Source organism: Chiloscyllium plagiosum, chromosome 13 (genome assembly GCF_004010195.1).
Source record: "Chiloscyllium plagiosum isolate BGI_BamShark_2017 chromosome 13, ASM401019v2, whole genome shotgun sequence".
Lineage (NCBI taxonomy): Eukaryota > Metazoa > Chordata > Chondrichthyes > Orectolobiformes > Hemiscylliidae > Chiloscyllium > Chiloscyllium plagiosum.
Genome location: NC_057722.1, coordinates 21,372,188 through 21,391,071, shown reverse-complemented (window position 1 = coordinate 21,391,071; position 18,884 = coordinate 21,372,188). Strand labels below are relative to the sequence as shown.

The window sequence follows — 18,884 nt, the reverse complement described above, 5'->3', positions numbered from 1 at the left end:
AGGAGAAAGTGAGGACTGCAGATGCTATCTTAACCTGCTGGACACACTTTCCTCATTCCTGAAGAAGGGCTTATGCCCAAAACGTCGATTCTCCTGTTCCTTGGATGCTGCCTGACCTGCTGCGCTTTTCCAGCAACACATTTTCAGCTCTGATCTCCAGCATCTGCAGTCCTCACTTTCTCCTCGACCATCAATAATACCCTTACTGGCATAAAGTTCACTAAAGAGGAGGAAAACAACAGCAAACTGCCATTCGTAGATGTCACAGTGAGCGTACAGCCAATGGGAAACTTGTCCTCACTTTCTCTTCGACCATCAATAATACTCTTACTGGCGTAAAGTTCACTAAAGAGGAGGAAAACAACAGCAAACTGCCATTCGTAGATGTCACAGTGAGCGTACAGCCAATGGGAAACTTCAAACCAGCATCTTCAGGAAAATGACACATATGGACCAAATATTGAACTACATCCACAAATGAAGCTGCATCAGAACATTATTTCAACGAGCCGCTACACACTGCAGCATAGAGGATCTACGAAGAGCAGAGGAAAATCACCTATACTGTGTATTCAAAAAGAACGAGTACCCAATAAACACAGTCTGCCGATTTCTCAGCTATATACCTTGCAAGAACTGTAACAAACACTGCATTGGACAAACAGGCAGAAAACTAACCACCAGGATACAGAACATCAACTAGCCACAAAAAGACATGACCCACTCTCACTAGTATCCTTACATACAGATGAGGAAGGACACCACTTCGACTGGGACAACACATCCATCTTAGGACAAGCCAAGCAAAGACACGCATGAGAATTCCTAGATGCATGGCATTCCAACCGGATGTCTTTCAACAAACACATTGAGTTGGATCCCATTTACCACCCCTTGAGAAAAAGAACCAAAAATGTTGTCACCAGAGGAAATGACATCACCAACTCAAGGAAACCCAAACACATAAATAGAAAGTACGCTACACTACCAGTACTTTACCTGGAGGCTCACTGATGATGTTACCTAGTATGGTGACAAAATGTCTGAAAAAGAACCTTCCAGCTCAGCAAGCAAACCTATACTCAGAACCTCAACCTGAGCTACAAATGTTCTCAAATCTCTCTAAGATTGTGCATGTGTTTGTAATAAATTTTGTTTGGTGTGTACTGTTTGTATTACAATTTCAAATATGTGTGTATTCCAGTTTTAGTTTACCTTCCTCACCATTATTTATCATGATGATACAATACAGCCATTATTTAACATGAAGACTTTTGCTTTAGTGTTGTTTCACACTGGACCTGACAGAGCATGTATCTCCCAATTGGTGCTATTTTAAAGCAGCCACTCCTGGCTCCCCAAGATTCTCTCCTATTCTCTGAACTACTCTCCCATTTCCTCCCAAGAGTCTCTCCTCCCTTTGTGGCTCTCCCACTCTCCAGTCTTTACACTTGTCGCTTCCCTTCCTGACTCTCACTTTTTCACCTACTCTCTTGTTACCCTTCTGCTGAGTCCACACTCAGGGTTTCAGGGAGGAAGTAGTGAGTGAGAGAGGGTTGGCAGGGAAACGATAAGTAGGAGAGAATTAGCTTTTGAGAGAGCTGATCTGCATGGTGGGGGGTGCATTGAAATAGTTGCTAAATTTTATTCATATGTTTTAATTAATTTAAAAGGTATTTATTTACAACTATGTCAATTTAGGAAGTTTTTTCAGTGCAGAATGGTCCTACAGAACATCACTAAAGTTTTTACATTGGTTGTAATGGAAATCTGATTCAATTAAAGTTATTTCATTTAAAGTTGCTTTTTTCAGGAATACATTTGCAGCTTGAAGTGAGGAATTACTGTGCAGAAATAACTATCCATCAATGTTTCAACAACTTTTCTTTAAATCATAGTTCTGGAAAAACCACTGACAATATCCAAACTTTCTTTTATCAGCAATTGTTCTGTACAACAGCAATTCAAGTTGTTTAAAAAGGGCTTAAGAGAGTCCATTTAAGACAAATGTATTTAGTTTGAGGTGGAAAGTAGTGACTAATTGGCAGGAGGTGTTTTTTTTTTGTTGTAACTAGATGTTTGCATTTGGAAAGTTTAGGTACGCTATAAGTTATCCCTTTCTAACACCAATACTCTTCTTGCTTGTTTATGCATGACAAGGACAACAGGACACTTACTATTAAATAAGATGGAGCTACTGCTGTACTTGCATTGAGTAGACATTGATTTTTCTTAAAAAAATTATCTTTTAGGTGGGGAGATTGTGAAGCCTCGATTTGCCCAGTTTTTCCATGGTAGTCTTGCTGGTTTATCTATACGTCCAGGCAAGATTGAGAGTCGGAAAGTTATCTCCTGCTTGCAGACTTGTAAGGAGGGCTTAGATATTAATTCCTTGGAGAGTCTTGGCAAAGAAATCAAGGTGAGGGATTATAATGGCTTATAAGTCTGTTGATTGAAGATTTTCCATTAACGTATGTCACTGTTCACGAAAGGCTAAATGCATGTACAATTAATTTGATGCAAAAGAATAGCACTAAAAGATTACAATTTTGTTAATTATATTGACAAATAATTTGATACTAAATTGTTTTGCATTTAAACTATATCTTCCTTGAGCACACTAAACTTCAAAATATGCTCGCATTAATGATTTGAGAACTATGATAAATTTATTTTGCTGCTAAATCGATTCACTCCAAATTTACTTGGAACTTACAGATGAAATCCAGTGCTATGGATGATTTTTTTTGACAGTTGAAGTAGAGGTTTTATCTGTAAAAGTCAAAAGCAATTTTGATCAAGTTATGTATCCAACTTCATTCTGCTCTTTTCTTCTAGTTCCACTTCAATCCTGCCCAGTCCGTCCTGGTTATTGAGGGAGATGACATCGACACTGTAACTCGAGCCATGCAGTTGGTTGCATACATTAACTCAAGGCAGTTCCCAACTCCTGGTATTCGACGCTACACCATTTCTACCACAGTCCAGTAGGTTACCTCTACAATGTTCTGTGTTCACACACATGCGTTGGTTAATTTTAATCAGAATAAACAGAAAACAAGATTTCAATATAATTTTCCCCCCAATAAATATCGATGTCTATTGAGTTTATCCCATTGTCAAAAAATAATTTGCAAGAATCATATGAAGCTCAATTTGGTTCACCTAATGATTGAAACCAATTTTCAATTGGTTCCAGCTATAAATACACTCTTAGGCATCAATCATTCTCTTAAGTGCTATACGTTTAGAGGAGTTGCCTGATGCAGCACTAAATTTATTTATATAGCATGTACACCAACAATGTAACACAACGCCTCAAACTTTGGACCTGACACTTCTGTCTTTCTCACATGTATTTATTTCTCCATTCACTCTGAAGGCTTATTCAGATGCAACTTCATATGAATCACTAAAGTCATCAGTTGAAGGTGTAGAATTACATTGGTGTTTAGATTCACTTTGTTTCAGTGATGCAACTTAATTTTGTGTGCTAATGTAACACCTTATCTCACTTCAGTGAGTCATCATATTTGAAATTATACTTGAAGCAAATTTCCTAACTCCTTTCTCTTGCATTCCATTTCTTCCCTTAGTCTCTTGTTTGCATGACTGCGTTTAGATTTTGAAGATCTCTGTTTTAAAACCCAAGCCCAATGTCAGTGTTTAGTTAAGCTGACTGCCTCTGTCAAGAATAGAATCCACTAGTCTAACATGGAGGTGAAATCTGCTGAATCTACAGCAACAATAACTCTGAATCATGACAGGGAAATCAATCCCACTGTCACAGGTACAGTGGTTCAATTGTCCCATTTGAAGCTTGCAGTTTCTGCTGTCCTGTGAATTTAACCCCTTGAAAGCTAAGTGATAAACATTGGCCTCTATTACATGTGATGATAACATTGCAACATCTTGGGATTTTTAGACTATCAACTATAAACAAGGTGCATTATGGCACTTGCTGTTTATTTTCTTTAAAAAACACAATGAGTTGAGTCTCCACAAGTCATTTACTGTTCGAATTTATGATATGTTACCTTCAGCATCGTTTTGATTACTTTTCTTGGATAGTTGTCCATATAGACCCCTAACTTGTAAAACAAAATTCAAGCTTCCACATGAATGACTGAAAGGATCACAGATCAAGATTTCAGATTTTAAGAAATTTACTGTGACAAAATTAGGCAGTTTGAAAAATATCATGATAGAATTGCCTGGAAGAACCAGAGAGTGTGACAGCAAGTCTCCATTGTTAACTACATAGAATGTGGTGGGAGTTTGTCCTTGGATTGAGGAGGCCATCTTCATGAGGGTTTCAATGAAGGTTCCCTTAGCATTAGCTAGAGAGTGAATCAATATCTTACTGCAAAAGTCAGTTTGGGGAGCAGACATTATCCGGGATGGGTGGGGGGTATCAAAAATAGAGGTAAGAATAGCTTTTGCGCTGTTTCCTAGATCATGACATGTACACTTAAGAAACAAAGTAAGGTAGAATTATGGTAGGAGGACTTTCAGTTGATCTAAAGTGTTTCTATGGCTTAGAATTTAATTTGAGGGTGGTACGGTGGCTCAGTGGTTAGCACTGCTGCCTCGGGCAACTGTCTGTGTGGAGTTTGCACATTCTCCCCATGTCTGCATGGGTTTCCTCCGGGTGCTCCAGTTTCCTCCCACACTCCAAAGATGTGCAAGTCAGGTGAATTGGCCATGCTAAATTGCCCATAGTGATAGGTGCATGAGTAGAGGAATGGGTCTGGGTGGGTTACACTTCGGAGAGTCAGTGTGGACTTGTTGGGCCGAAGGGCCTGTTTCCGCACTGTAGGGAATCTAAACTAATCTAAAAAAAACTCTTGTTAACTTTAGTAGATAATTTAGTAGATAAATTAAGTTCTAAACTACAGAAACCCTTTAAATCAACTGAAAGTCCTCCTACCATAATTCTACCTTACTTTGTTTCTTAAGTGTACAGGTCATGATCTAGGAAACAGCGCAAAAGCTATTCTTACCTCTATTTTTGTTCCCCCCACCCACCCCGGATAACGTCTGCTCCCCAAACTGACTTTTGCAGTAAGGGATTGATTCACTCTCTACCTAAAGCTAAGAGAACCTTCATTGAAACCCTCATGAAGATGGCCTCTTCAATCCAAGGACAAACTCCCACCACATTCTATGTAGTTAACAATGGAGATTTATAGAGTCATAGAGATGTACAGCACGGAAACAGACCCTTAGGTCCAACACGTCCATGCTGACCAGATATCCCAACCAATCTAGTGCCACCTGCCAGCACCTGGCCCATATCTCTCCAAACCCCTCCCATTCATACACCCATCCAAATGCCCTCCAAATGTTGCAATTGTACCAGCCTCTTCTGGCAGCCCATTCCATACACACACTACCCCCCCGAGTGAAAAAGTTGCCTCCTAGGTCTCACAAACCCCCACAAGGTCACCCCTCAAAGAAGAGCTGCAGAATTATCTTGGGTGACCTAGTCAATATTTTTCTGGTCAGTGTCTGGTTTTGCTGTCACTCTGTTGAAAAATGTGATGCTGGAAAAACACAGCAGGCCAGGCAGCATCCGAGGAGCAGGAGAATCGACATTTCGGGCATAAGCCCTTCTTCAGGAAGAAGGGCTTATGCCCGAAACGTCGATTCTCCTGCTCCTCAGATGCTGCCTGGCCTGCTGTGTTTTTCCAGCATCACATTTTTCAACTCTGGTCTCCAGCATCTGCAGTCCTTACTTTCTCCTTTGCTGTCACTCTCTCTGGTTCTTCCAGGCTGATGCTATCGTGATATTTGTCAAACCGCTAATTCTACAATGACTCCTGTGGTTTTATTCCCTGTCAAAGCACATGTCAGTAGCAATGTGAATCACATCAGAATTGAACCCAGGTCAAAAAGCTACTTTGCTATCGTCCTCCCTCCCAAACTCAGTTCAATCTTGAAATTACATAGTAGTGTAAAGTATACTTGTGGGTGAAAACTGACATTACTAATATATCCTTGAGAAGTAGAGACTACAGTCTATCTATCAGCACAGCTGGTCTGACCATTGTTTGCAAGTTTGAAGGTTGTGCACCTCCTATTCAGTAAGACAACCTGGGCTCTCCTTTTAACTTTGAACTACTAAGTATTCAGGTTTGTTGCCAGCCAAAATTCCGAACACATCACATGACCCTGTTCATTCATTCATTTTACTTTAAAAGAGTGTCAAAACACAACAAACCTTTAAAACTTTGCTTTTGTTGCACCTCACCTCTAAAAAATGAAACATTAAGAGCTTTCACAAACACTATTCCGAAGTATAACATTGTAAAGAATAGTCACTAACTGACCACATACATTATTAGTAATCTTCTCACTGGCAAATGCCGCCAACCCCCCACCCGTACAACGCTGTCACATTTTGCCATTAAAGATCGCGCCTTGGCACCTTCATAACATACAACCTGTGTTAATCAAAAGCATGTAACTGTTAGGAGATGGCTCAGTGGTTAGCACTGCTGCCTCATGGTGCCAGAGACTTGGGTTCAATTTCACCTTTCAGCGGCTGTCTGTGTAGATTTTCCTTGTGCCTGTGTGGGTTTCCTCCGGATGCTCTGGTTTCTTCCCACAGTACAAACTGTGCAGATTAGATGGGTTGGCCATGCTAAATTGCCCAGAGTGTCCAGGATTGTGCAAGCTAGGTGGATTAGCCTTGGGAAATGCAGGGTTAGAGGAATAGGGTAGGGGTGGCTGGGTCTGAGTGGGATGTTTTTCGGAGGGTCGGTGCAGACTCAATGGGTTGAACGGCCTTCCATACTGTAGGGATTCTCTGATTCTTACGCGGATCTTTAAGGTGCAAGCTCTCTTCCGACAGAGAGTTCATTCTGCAGCTGCTGGCTTCTCTTTCCACTACGCTTCATGGTAAATCTCCTTTCTCATGTCAAATAAATTTCAAGTGTTTCGATGCCCTTGGTTAAAAGATAACACAATTGGTTCAGTCTGGGTAGCGGTGACAAGAAACACAGCTTTTTGCTGACAATCCCTGTGATTTTCAAATTCCATTAGGTGTAAGCTGTAAATCAAGATAAAATCCTCTGTCACAACTCCACATGTGGCTTCTGTAGGGTCTTTTTTCTTCTTTAGAATCAGTCTGTGAATCACTTTATTCAGGTTTCACCTCTGGGGCTTTCTTATTTTTCATGGATATGAGTATTTTATTGTTCAAGTTGGTAAATAAAGGATCACTCAGACAAACAATGGAATCATGCATCTCCTGCTTAAAGCTCGGAGTACAGTTCTTTACAGATTTAAGAATCTTGTCGAAAATCACATTAACGTTCACTTAGGAAATCCTGATGCTCACACTTCGCAAGCTCGGGGATTGTTTTAATTTTTTTTTCCTATTCAGTATGACTTTTGTTAAACCCCTTTCTTGCAGAGTTAACTGAATTGAATTGAATTGAATTGAATTTATTGTCATGTGTACCGAGGCACAGTGAAAAGGTTTGTCTTGCGAGCAATACAGGCAGATCACATAGTTAAGTAGCATAGATAAGTAGATAATAGGTAAATAGCAGCAAAAACAAAAACACAGGGACAGGCAAATGTTAAGAGTTTGTGTGTACATTCAGTATTCTAACAACTGAAGGGTTATGAAACCGGCTGATGCATGTGTTCAGGCTTCTGTACCTTCTCCCCGATGGTAGAGGTTGTAAACAAACGTTGCCAGATGGGATGGATCTTTGAGAATGCTGGCAGCCTTTCCTTGACAGCGGGCCTGATAGATGGATTCTATAGATGGCAGGTTGGCCTTTGTGATTGTCCGGGCCCGAGTTTACCACTCTCTGTAACCATCTGCTTTGTTATGCTGAAGTATTTAGATTCTACTTTGTCCTCATAGTTTCACAGTATCAGCATTAGCTACAGACACGTTATCTTGTTTTAAGGCAGTCTATTGCTGTTGCTCCATAAATAGCTGCTGTATTCCACTTTGTCACCTGTGGACCTGGAGGCAGATTTAATTCAGACAGCACCAGATTGTTTCCAGTTGTGTTTAGCTCTGTACGTTACCCTGGTTATCTGCCTTAAAGATTTACTCTCCCTGATGCACAGTATGTGCCACCTGCAAAATGCACAGCAGCACCTCATCAAGATTTCTTCCGAAGCAACTGCAAAATCATGACCTGTCCATCCCAGAAGGACAGCATTAGCACATACATGGACACACCCTGACCTTCGGTTTCCCCACCCCAAGTCACAAACCATTCTGACTTGGAACTGTATCATCATTCCTTCACTGTCACTGGGTCAAAATTATCCTGGAACTTCTGTCTCAGCAGCGCTGTAACTGTACCCTCACACGTGACATGCAGCAGTTCAAGAAGGCAGTTCGCTATTACCTTTTCAAGAACAATTAGGGATAGACAATTCATACCTTGAAGCAAACTATCATTCTTTACAACAAATTCAAAGACAGACATATATTTTTCAACATCCATTAATCTTGCTGATACATCCTGATCGTTAACAAGTTTAAATTTTGCAGATACATCTCGAGTTTGTGCAGGTTTTCCAGCCTAGATGTTTTTTCTAACAATAAGGTCAATATCATTAATAGGCAATTTTGATGCTTCTCTTACAATAACAGCCAGTGCCTCAAGCACAGATTAAATTTGCTCTACTGAGTGGACCAGGTAACTGATTTCTATTAATGCCTGTATGAATACATTTTTATTTAGTGAAATTCCAAGTGAGAAATTCATGTATTTCGCTAACATCAGGAATTGAGCCAACCCTGTTTCTCTAAGCTCAATGTTTTGCCTGTTAACAAGACAAAAATGGAGTTATTTCATCCATGTAAAACTCCCACAATATTATCTCTTCCAATATGCACACACTCTAAGTACATTAATAATGTCAATTTATTGCAAGCTTCATTCTCCAGTACAGCATTTTCTAAAAAAAGACATTATCCATCCCTTCAAACACAAAAATCCTAGCTTTTACCTTCCAGCAACAAGGCTTTACATGCCCCGTTTATGGCAAAAGTAACATGCTGTTCCTCTCAAATCATGCAAATTTCAACACAGAGAAGCAGATGCCTTAATATTTCTGTGATTGCCTTCATGGTCTTTTAAATAGGACATTATGTTTTCAAAGATTCTTTAAATACTTTCATTAATTCTTTTTTTCATCAACAAAACAATCAAAGAGTATGGGGAGAAAGCAGGAACAGGTACTGAGTTGGATGATCAAGCCTGCTTCACCAATCAATATGATTATGGCTAAAGGGCTGATGGTCTACTCCTGCTCCTAGTTTCAGTGTTTCTTTCTTGCTTTTTTTCCCCACCCATTATAACTCAGCAGAGCTATGTATCCTGCCCGTTTATGTGTGTATGTGGGATTAAAAAGCCATAGGTTAAGTCTGTGAAGTTTACCACTTGTGGAAAAACTAAGTTTGTCCACCGTAAATAAGATTTTGTGTTTATTGACAAAACCCTGTCAGAGTGTTTGTTTTCCTCGATAACAGTAAAAACTAAATGAATTCAAACATCTTGGTGATTCAGTCAGGCACTTACACGTTTAGGACAATATAGTAGGGAAGTAGAGGGGCTTGATTACCAGCAGATTCTTCCTGTCTGAGTTATAACAATCAGCAGAATGTTTATCCAAAAGGATAAAGTAACCTCCAATGCTTTCCCAATAAAATACACAAATAAAATTGACCAGATTTCTGTCGGCCATGACAACCTTGTCGCAATTTTTTCAAACAAATTGAAATGCATTTTAACTCCATCCTCAGTGAATTTAGGCATGATGCCAATATTTCTTACTAAGGCAATGCAAGAACATAAAGTCGACTCATCAGGTTTTTGGGTAACTCCTCACAATTTGAAACTTTTGCAGCCCGAATCATCAAAGAACCTGGGGAATAAAATCTGGGTTTGCTGTTGCTTGTTGGATCCTGCAGAATCCATGGCTTTTGCATATTGCTTGACTGACCTTCACTGCCTGAAAGAATGCCTCAAAGACTCCAACACTGAGATCAGGCTCAGAGGCTTGAACCAAATGTGTGAGACTTCAGCTGGATACTTACTTTGAGAATGCCACACTGGTTAATCTCTGGTATAACGAGTGATTGGACAGTGTAAATGAGCAGAGCATTAAAAATGACCAACCCCACCCTTCCCATCACTTGCTAATCCAAACTCTCTGTCCCACCACCACCCTCCAGACCCAGTTACACCCTCGAGTCAATTATTGCTTACTGACTACCATCTCACCCACTCACTGACTTTCATACTCAACCCTTTCAGCCACTGAAGGACTTGAGACTTGAAAAATCTTAGCTTAATGCAAAAGCTACTGTGATATGAAGGAGTCATGTCTTCTGTCTGCTCCTCTTCTTCATTTGCCAATCTTTCTCTTACAAGGTTTTACATGCCCACCACGCCGGATGTTATTGCTGAAATAATGAAATATGATCTAGTACATGTAGTGTCATTCTGGGGTTAGCAGCAATGTGTGCAACACTAATGTTGACATTGAGATCTGGCCTTCTATCTTTATCTTTTTCTTCTACTTAGAATCCTCATTCATATTTGCACATTCCCTCTCTTTCTCTTTTTATTTTTCTGAGTTCAATCCTTTCCTGTTTCCTTCGAGTTCAAGTTGTTTCAGTTGCAAATGAATTCTGGTCAACTCTACCTGTGTTTTATCTGGATTACTGCTTTGTCCAAGTTCAAGTATGGTTTCAAGTATCTCTACCTTCTTTGTGCCTGTTTGTAAATTTATTTCTAACTTTTATGCTATTGCCTTCAAATTAACAATGGTTAACCGTTACAAGGCATTCGGACAGATCCTCTCCTTGAGGAACACCTCCACAATAGACATAGTGATGTTAATGTATTAGGCTCTTGAGACATTGTGGTATTGCCCCTAACTTTAGACCAGGAGGTTTAGGTTCAAACCCCACTTGCTCCAGAGGTGTGTAATAACACCTCTGAATAGTTTAGTCAGAAAATATCATGTTAATGTTTCCACAGTACAAAATAAACCAATTCATTTAAGCTCTGATAAATCTGAGTGTATTCATCTCATCATGAGGATTCAAAATCCTACCAGATCTCTGAATTTCCTAAGATCTCCAAAGAGACTGACTTTTAAAAAGCAATTCAAGCTTCCAATGAATGACTGAAAGGACCATGTGACATGTAAAGTTTTAAGACTTACTGTGATAAATTAAAAGGCGCATTGACTAAACACTGTTTCAGAAGGCAACTTATACTCCAAATGACAGAAAAGATCTTCCACTTAATTATTTTCTAAAGCAATCTAAAATCTTCCCTGCTACTGTTATATTTTACTCTGTCCCAGAGATATAAATTTCATTCTCCTGCAACCAGTCCAAAAATATTCTCAGCTTTATTTTCCTCTTCTATTCAGAATACTTCTTCTCCCAGAACTGGCTTTCAGGGTGAGAAATGAATAACAGATTATTCTTTCCAGCCAAAGCTAGGTGAATCTTCCAGCTTCATTTACACCCTCACAAACCTGTCCTTGTTAATTCAAATGCAAGAGTCCACCCACATCCTGTACGATGAATGACTGAGACTCGCTGCTTCCATCTCCCAGTTCACCCAGTCTCTGTCTCTCCCTCTCTCTCTCATATTTCAACAGCCTGACCCTGTGTGTGATGTTTAAAGATAATTTTAGAATATCAGCATTTGTAGAAAGGCAATCTTGGGAAAACTTATAGGATTGAAGACTGATAAAAACCTCAGGGCCTGGTAATCTACAAATCAGAGTACTTAAGGAAGCAGCATTGAAATAGTGGTGGTCATCTTTCAAGGTTCTGTGAATCTGGAACAGTTCCTACAGGTTTGAGGGTAGCTAATGTAACTCATCTATTTAAAAAGGGAGCAGAGAGTAAACTAGGAATTATAGACCACTAAGCTTGATATCAATTGTGGAGACAATGCTAGTTCCCATGATTAAAGATATAGTAGCTGAGTATTTGGAAGACAGTGGCAGGATCGAACAGAATCAGCATGAATTTATGAAAGCTGAATCATGCTTGACACATCTATTGGAATTCTGGAGATGTGTCTATGCACTGAGTTGATAAGTTTGACAGGGGGAGTGCAGTGCAGGTTCACCAGAATGATTTCTGGGATGGCAGGAAAGACAACGAGGAGAGGTTAAATTATTTAGGATTGTATTGACTGCAGTCGAAAAGAATGAGGTGCAATCACATAGAAATTTATAATACCCTAACAGGATTGGAGGGTTTAACTTATAGGGAGAGCCTAAAAAGGTTTGGGGCTTTTTTTCTCTGGACTGTTGGAGCCTGAGGGGTGACTTCATAGAAGTTTATAAATCGTGAGGGGCATGCATAGGGTGAATAGCCAAGATCTTTTTCCTGGGGAGTGGGTGGGGGTTTGAAGGGGCATAAGTTTGGGGTGAGAGGGGAAAGATTTAAAAGGGACTTAAAGGGTGATTTTTTTTCATAAAGAGAGTGGTGCATGTATGGAATAGTGATCAAAATAGCAAAATGTTTTAGTAAATTAGCATCAACCAATCCATTTGCAATACTGTCTCTCTATATTTCCACTTCTTCATTGAAAAGATTAAAAAGGTTTATGAGTTAGCTTTATTGTTTGGCACATTTTAAGTTTTTTATATTAATTAGTCTATATTTACAATTATAAATTCATTGCTTTCACTCATTTTTAGGTCAGAAAGTTTTATACGTTTTCTTTATACCTTTATTATTTTTCAAATTCAAGTTTAATTTTGCAACACAATACTAATTGCCCTTGAACAGAATAGCTTGCTCGGCCATTTCAGATGACCGTTAAAAGTGAAATTGTCACAACAGAGGAAGTGATGGAGGCTGGTACAATTATATTTAAAAGGCATTTGGATGTATAGGGGGTGTAGAGGGATATGGGACAAATGCTGGCAAATGGGACGAGGTCAGATTGGGATGTCTGGATGGAGCAGATTAATTGGACCAGAGGGTCTGTTTCCAAGCTGTATGATTCTATGACTAGACAGGGTAGATACAGGAAGGATGCTCCTGATGGCAATGGAGTCCAGAACCAGAGTCATGGTGTAAGGATGCAGGGTAGACCATTTAGCACTGAGGTGATGAGAAATTTCTTCACCCAAAGAGTGGTAAGCCTGTGGAATTCACAACCACAGAAAGCAGTCAAGGCCAAAACTGTTTAATTTCAAGAAGGTGTTAGATCTAGCACTTGGAGAAAGAGGAATCAAAGGATATAGGGAAAAGCTCACACTATTGAGTTGGATGATCAGCCATGATCATAATAGATTGTGGGACAGGCTTGAAGGGCTGTTAGGCCTGCTCCTATTTTCCATGTTTCACTGTCTCTATCTAAACGTTTGCAACCAGATCCACCAATAATTCCTATGCATTCTTCCTTCCTAAAGTCAATCTCCAGGGCAATGTGAATCATGCAGACGTTGTTTCCATGTAAGTTCGAATAGAGTTGAGGGAGTGCACACTTTTGTGGCACAGTGGCAGTGCCCCTACCTCTGAGCCAGGAAGGCCATGTTCATGTCCCAGCTGCTCCAAAGGTGTGATGTTACATCGTCTGAACAGGTTGATTAAAATATCTACAACTGAGGGCCTAGAGGATAGTCAACTTGGAACTAAATGTCGAAAAGTGTGGCGCTGGGAAAGCACATAAGGTCAGGCAGCATCCGAGGATCAGGAGTATCGGCATTTTGAACATAAGCCCTTCATCAGGAATGGGGGGGAGAAGGGGGCTGAGAGATAAATAGGAGGGTGAGAGTGAGGCTGGGTGGAAGGTAACTGGGAGGCGATAAGTAGATGGAGGTGAGGGGTGATGGAGATAAGTTGGAGGGGAGGGTGGTGCGGATAGGTGGGAAGGAAGATGGACAGGTAGGACAGTTCAAGAGGGCGGTGCTGAGTTGGGGGGTTGGATCTGGGATGAGGTGGAGGGAGGGGAGATGAGGAAATTGGTGAAATTGACATTGATGCCATCTGGTTGAAGAGTCCCAAGGAAGAAGATCAGGCGTTCTTCCTCCAGGTGTTGCGTGGCTTGGATTTGGTAGTGGAGGAGGCCCAGGACTTGCATGTCCTTGGTGGAGTGGGAGGGGGAGTTGAAGTTATCGGCCACAGGGCGGTGGGGTTGTTTGGTGCATGTGTACCAGAGATGTTCCCTGAAATGTCCTATAAGTTAGGACCCTGCATCCCCAATGTAGAGGAGACCGCATCAAGGGCAATAGACACAGTAGATAAGGTGTATGGATGTGCAGGAAAATCTCTGCCGGATGTGCAAGGACCCATTGGGGCCTTGGATGGAGGTGAGGGGGGAGGTGTTGGCACAGGTTTTACATCTCTTGAGGTAGCAAGGGAAGGTGCCAAGTGTGGCGGGTGTGTTGGAGGGGGAACATGGACTAACAAGGGAGTCACAGAGGGAATTCTCTGCGGAATGCTGGTAGGGGTGGGGAGGGAAGTATCTCTGCTGGTGGGGTCTGACTGTAGATGGCAGAAATGGTGGAGGATGATGCGTTGTATCTGAAGATTGGTGGGATGCTAGGTGAGGACTGGGGGTTTCATCCTTGATGCGATTGGAAGGGTGAGGTTCAAGGGCGGAGGTGCGGGAAGTGGAGAAGATGCACTGGAGGGCTCGTCCTCTTGGCTCTCCTTACATTCTGAGCCATCCATACTGCTCTTTATGCTCACTGATGTGCACATTCATGACATTGTCGCAAGGTTGCTCCAGCTTCCCAAAGCCCTTGTATAACATGATCTCCTTCATTTCACCAACATCGTCTCATTCTCAAGAGAGAGTCCCCAAACATAGTGATCTTATAAAACTTTGCATTTAGAATATAGTTGGGATGTATTGTATGCAATCCACTTCCAATCAGGCACATGTCAGAGGGACTGCGAATTGGAATTGAAACAATGAAAGCAACAACAATAATAATTACATGTCATGCTCTTCCAATCAGCTTAGTGTTTCCTCTACAACATAAATATTCTCTTATGAATGCCCACATGTTATTAAAATGACAAAACTTTCTTATGTTCAGAAACAAAACTGGAAACTGCTGGAAAAATTCAGCAGATCTGGCAGCATCTGTGGACCTGAAGGATCATTGGATCGAAAGCAATAACTCTGATTTCTCTTCAGAGATGCTACCAGACCTGCAGGGTTTTTCCAGCAATTTGAATTTTTGTTTCTGATCATTCCAGCATCCATCATTCTTAGTAATTTTAAACCTAGTTATATTAATCATCCTAATCACCTTGGCGATGGAAAAATTATGGAAATGTGTGAACAGGATCTTTCAGTTCAGTAGAATTATTTGATTGGTTGTAATATGGAAGAGTCCAGCATAAAAGCAGAGAGCCTTGAAAAGGATCTCCAGATCCTGTTTGCAAGATTCAAGCAATTGTGCACAAAATTAATAAAGTTCTTTCACTGAAAACTGACTTTAGGCTTTAAGGTAATGAACGTTTCCCTGTAATGTCTTATTTACTTGTGAAGGTGTTTCGGCGAGGACACTTGTATCAGTATCTCCAACATTTCTGCATACATTGTAGTCCTTCAGCCTGTTGAACCAAAGATTACAATTAGTGGGTTGGACCATTTCTCCAGACCGGCATCTGAATTTGAAAACAACAGAGGCGTGATACTCTTCCCAGGCCTCAGAATCATCAGCACAATCCGAAGAGGGCAACACGAAGATAGCAAAGGTGAGAAAACTAAGAGGCAATGCAAAACAGGCAGAGAAAAGCCGCCAAGTTAAAAATCTTGATGCATTGGATTTTTTTTTAATACAAATTTTGCTTTTTAACAAAGTCTATACTATTTACTTGGTATATATTGTTTCGTGCACATTTTACAGCAACCGATTTTATTTCAACAATAGCAGCACATTATATCATATCCCAGAAGTCACCCAATAATTTAACACATATTCCACACAAGTATGTTCCAGTTGTGTAGTTGACCAGTGTACTAATAGTGCACAAGCAACACTGTGCCAACAGTTCATAAGTAATAAGCAGTTCTGTTAGTTGCTATTCTTTTGATGACACAAAATCCATTACTTGTTTACACAGCTTTCATTGGATGTTTTTTTATGTGATGCAATTCTAATCATAGCAACCTTCAAATCAGGACCTTTAATCGATTTAATCATCACCTCTTGCAGTAAATGTTTATAGTTACATTTTCTAAGATTCATCCCTGATAATACCATACTTCTTGTTCGGATTAAATTTACAGGAAGATTTAATTTATTCTATCAATAATTCTGACTCTTGATTAGTTGAAAACTGAATTTTAAATATTTAACAGACTTAAGATATTGGCTAGGAATCACAATTAGACCTAGAGTTCATGGTATCAGAATTTTACAGTATTTTGATGAACAACATGCTACATTGTTAAAGTGATGGGCTCCGCGCTATAATTTTGGCAGTCATGTTGCTCATATCAGTGTGTTTCCTTATACATGACAAAAGAAATTTGCACCACATATGCTACAAGTTTGGAAATTTGATCTACTTTCTGATATTTTAACTTTGATTTTAACTCGGGCTGGGGTCAGGTGGGTGGAGCAGAGCTGGGGGGTGGTAAATCCTCCTAATCTCAGCAGTGTTGAGGCTTGGGTGATGTTAACTACTGGGCATTGTCTGTATTCTCCTGTACCTGTTACTGGTGGCAAGAAGAAGCTGGTTACTGGGTGGAGAGCACAGACAGGAGACCACAGCTTGGTATCCATGGAACATTCCCTGGAAGCTTACTAAGTGAGTTGGTTGAGTGAAAGCTTGTGAAAGGGAGTAAAGGGGAGCACTGTTTAGATGTCCTGAGTAGACGGCCTAAATGATCCCTTGAGACATGGCCCACCATGGCAGATGGTGGCCTTTGTGTTCAGTAATTCCGTCTAATTCTATGTCTCATTGTTGATTTCTTAAAAACCCATTTGGTTCAATAATGACCTTTAGGGAAGGAATGCTATATCCCAACCTGGTTTGGCCCACGTGTGACTCCAGACCCACAGCAATGTATTTGACTCTTAACTGCCCTCTGAAATAACCTAACAAACCACTCAGTTGTACTAAAAAAAAGTCTCTAAATGGAATGAAGCAGACAGACCACCTGGTACCAATCTAGGTATAAGAAACAAGGGTAAACTCAGCTGTGTTACTCCTGCAAAATCCGTCTTATCAACATCTGGGAGAGCGAGCTGCCTCACAGATTTATTGGCTATTGCTTCACTATAGTCATACTAACAGAATCATACGTTGTGTGTCCAGGCAACACTATCACCATTTCTGAGTATATCCTCTCCCTTGGCAGGACAGACTCAGCACAGGTAGCAGCATAGTGACATACAGTTAGGAGAGAATTGCCTGGGAGTCTTCAACATTGAGTCCAAACCCTTGAAGTCTCATAGCAACAGGCCAAACCTGGGTAAAGAAATTTCCTGCTGATTACCACAGACCATCCTCCCTCTGTTGATGAGTCAGTAGTCCACTTGCAGAAAGTACTGAGGGTAGCAAGAGTGCAGAATGTTCTCTGAATGGGGCTCTTCAATATCAATCACCAATATCAATGCTTGGTAGCAGCATCTTTGATTAATTTGGTCAAGTCCTAGAGGACATTGCTGCTAGACTGGATTTCTGGCAGGTAGCAAGGGAACCAAAAGGAGAGAGAAACATACTATACCTCATCTGCACCAATCAGCATGCTGCAGATGAGTCTATCTATGGCAGTATTGGTAAGAACAACCACCACACAGTCCTTGTGGAGACAAAGTCCTGTCTTCACATTGAGAAGACCCTCCATTGTGTTGTATGGCATCAGCTTTGTGCTAAATGTACTGGACTTTAAGTATAGCTGGCAACGGAAGACTGGGCAACCATGAGGCATTGTGGGACATCAGAAGTAACAGAATTGTACTCAAACACAACCTGCAACCTCATGGCTTAGCATATTCCCCACTCTGCCATTAAGGCAATGCTCAATGGAAAGTACAGGATTGCATGGAAGGAGCAACACCTGGCATTTCAAAATGTGAAGTGTCGGCCTGGTGAAACAAGCATCATAAGTGATGGACAGTGATTCCTTAACCATCAGGTCATTCAGCCATGAATGGCAGGGAAAAAAAATAAACAATTAACTAGATGAGAAGGATGGGAGAGTTCAGCATTTCAGTGCAAAAGATAGGACTGAAGCATTTGCAACAATTTTCAGCCAGCATAGGCTAAGTCGATGGCCCATCTCCTCCAGAGGTCCTCAGATGTCAGCCAATTTGATTCATTCCACATGGCAACAAGAAACATGAGGTGACATTGGATACTACAGAGGCTATGGGCCCTGACCATATTCCTGCAATAGTACAGTAATTGTGTACTCCAAATTTTACCACACCCTGAGCCAAGCTATTCCAGTATGGTTATAACACAGATACCTACCCGACAAGTGGAATGCTATCCACCATGTCCTGTACCCAAAAATCAGGACAAATGCAATCTGGCCAATTGCCAGCCCATCAGTTTACTCTCAGTCATCAGTAAGGTGATGGATGCTGTCAGAAACAGTGCTAAAAAGCAACACCTGCTTCACCGTAACCTGCTCACCGATCCTGAGTTCTGCCAGGGCACCTTGAGTTCCTGACTTCATTAAGGAAAAACATGGAAAAAAGAGCTGAATCCCAGAGGTGAGGTGAGAGTGATAACCTGTCACATCACAGCCACATTTGACTGAGGGTGACATCAAGGAACCCCAGCAAAACTGGAGTCAATGGCAATCAGGAGAAAACTCTCTGATTGTTGGAGTCATATAGACCCAAGTACAGCTCCTTTGGCCCTCGATGTTGCACCACCCTGT

The 18,884-nt window shown here is 40.8% G+C and overlaps 1 protein-coding gene across 1 annotated transcript in view; it reads left to right on the top strand.

Annotated features, from left to right (window-relative positions):
• The window catches only part of clstn2a (calsyntenin 2a), a 543,177-nt gene that overhangs the window by 504,406 nt on the left and 19,887 nt on the right, over positions 1–18,884 (top strand). The window contains exons 12-14 of the mRNA XM_043702948.1: positions 2,253–2,419; positions 2,839–2,987; positions 15,531–15,739. Of these exons, the coding sequence (XP_043558883.1) occupies positions 2,253–2,419; positions 2,839–2,987; positions 15,531–15,739 (525 nt within the window). The remainder of the gene's footprint in view (positions 1–2,252; positions 2,420–2,838; positions 2,988–15,530; positions 15,740–18,884) is intronic.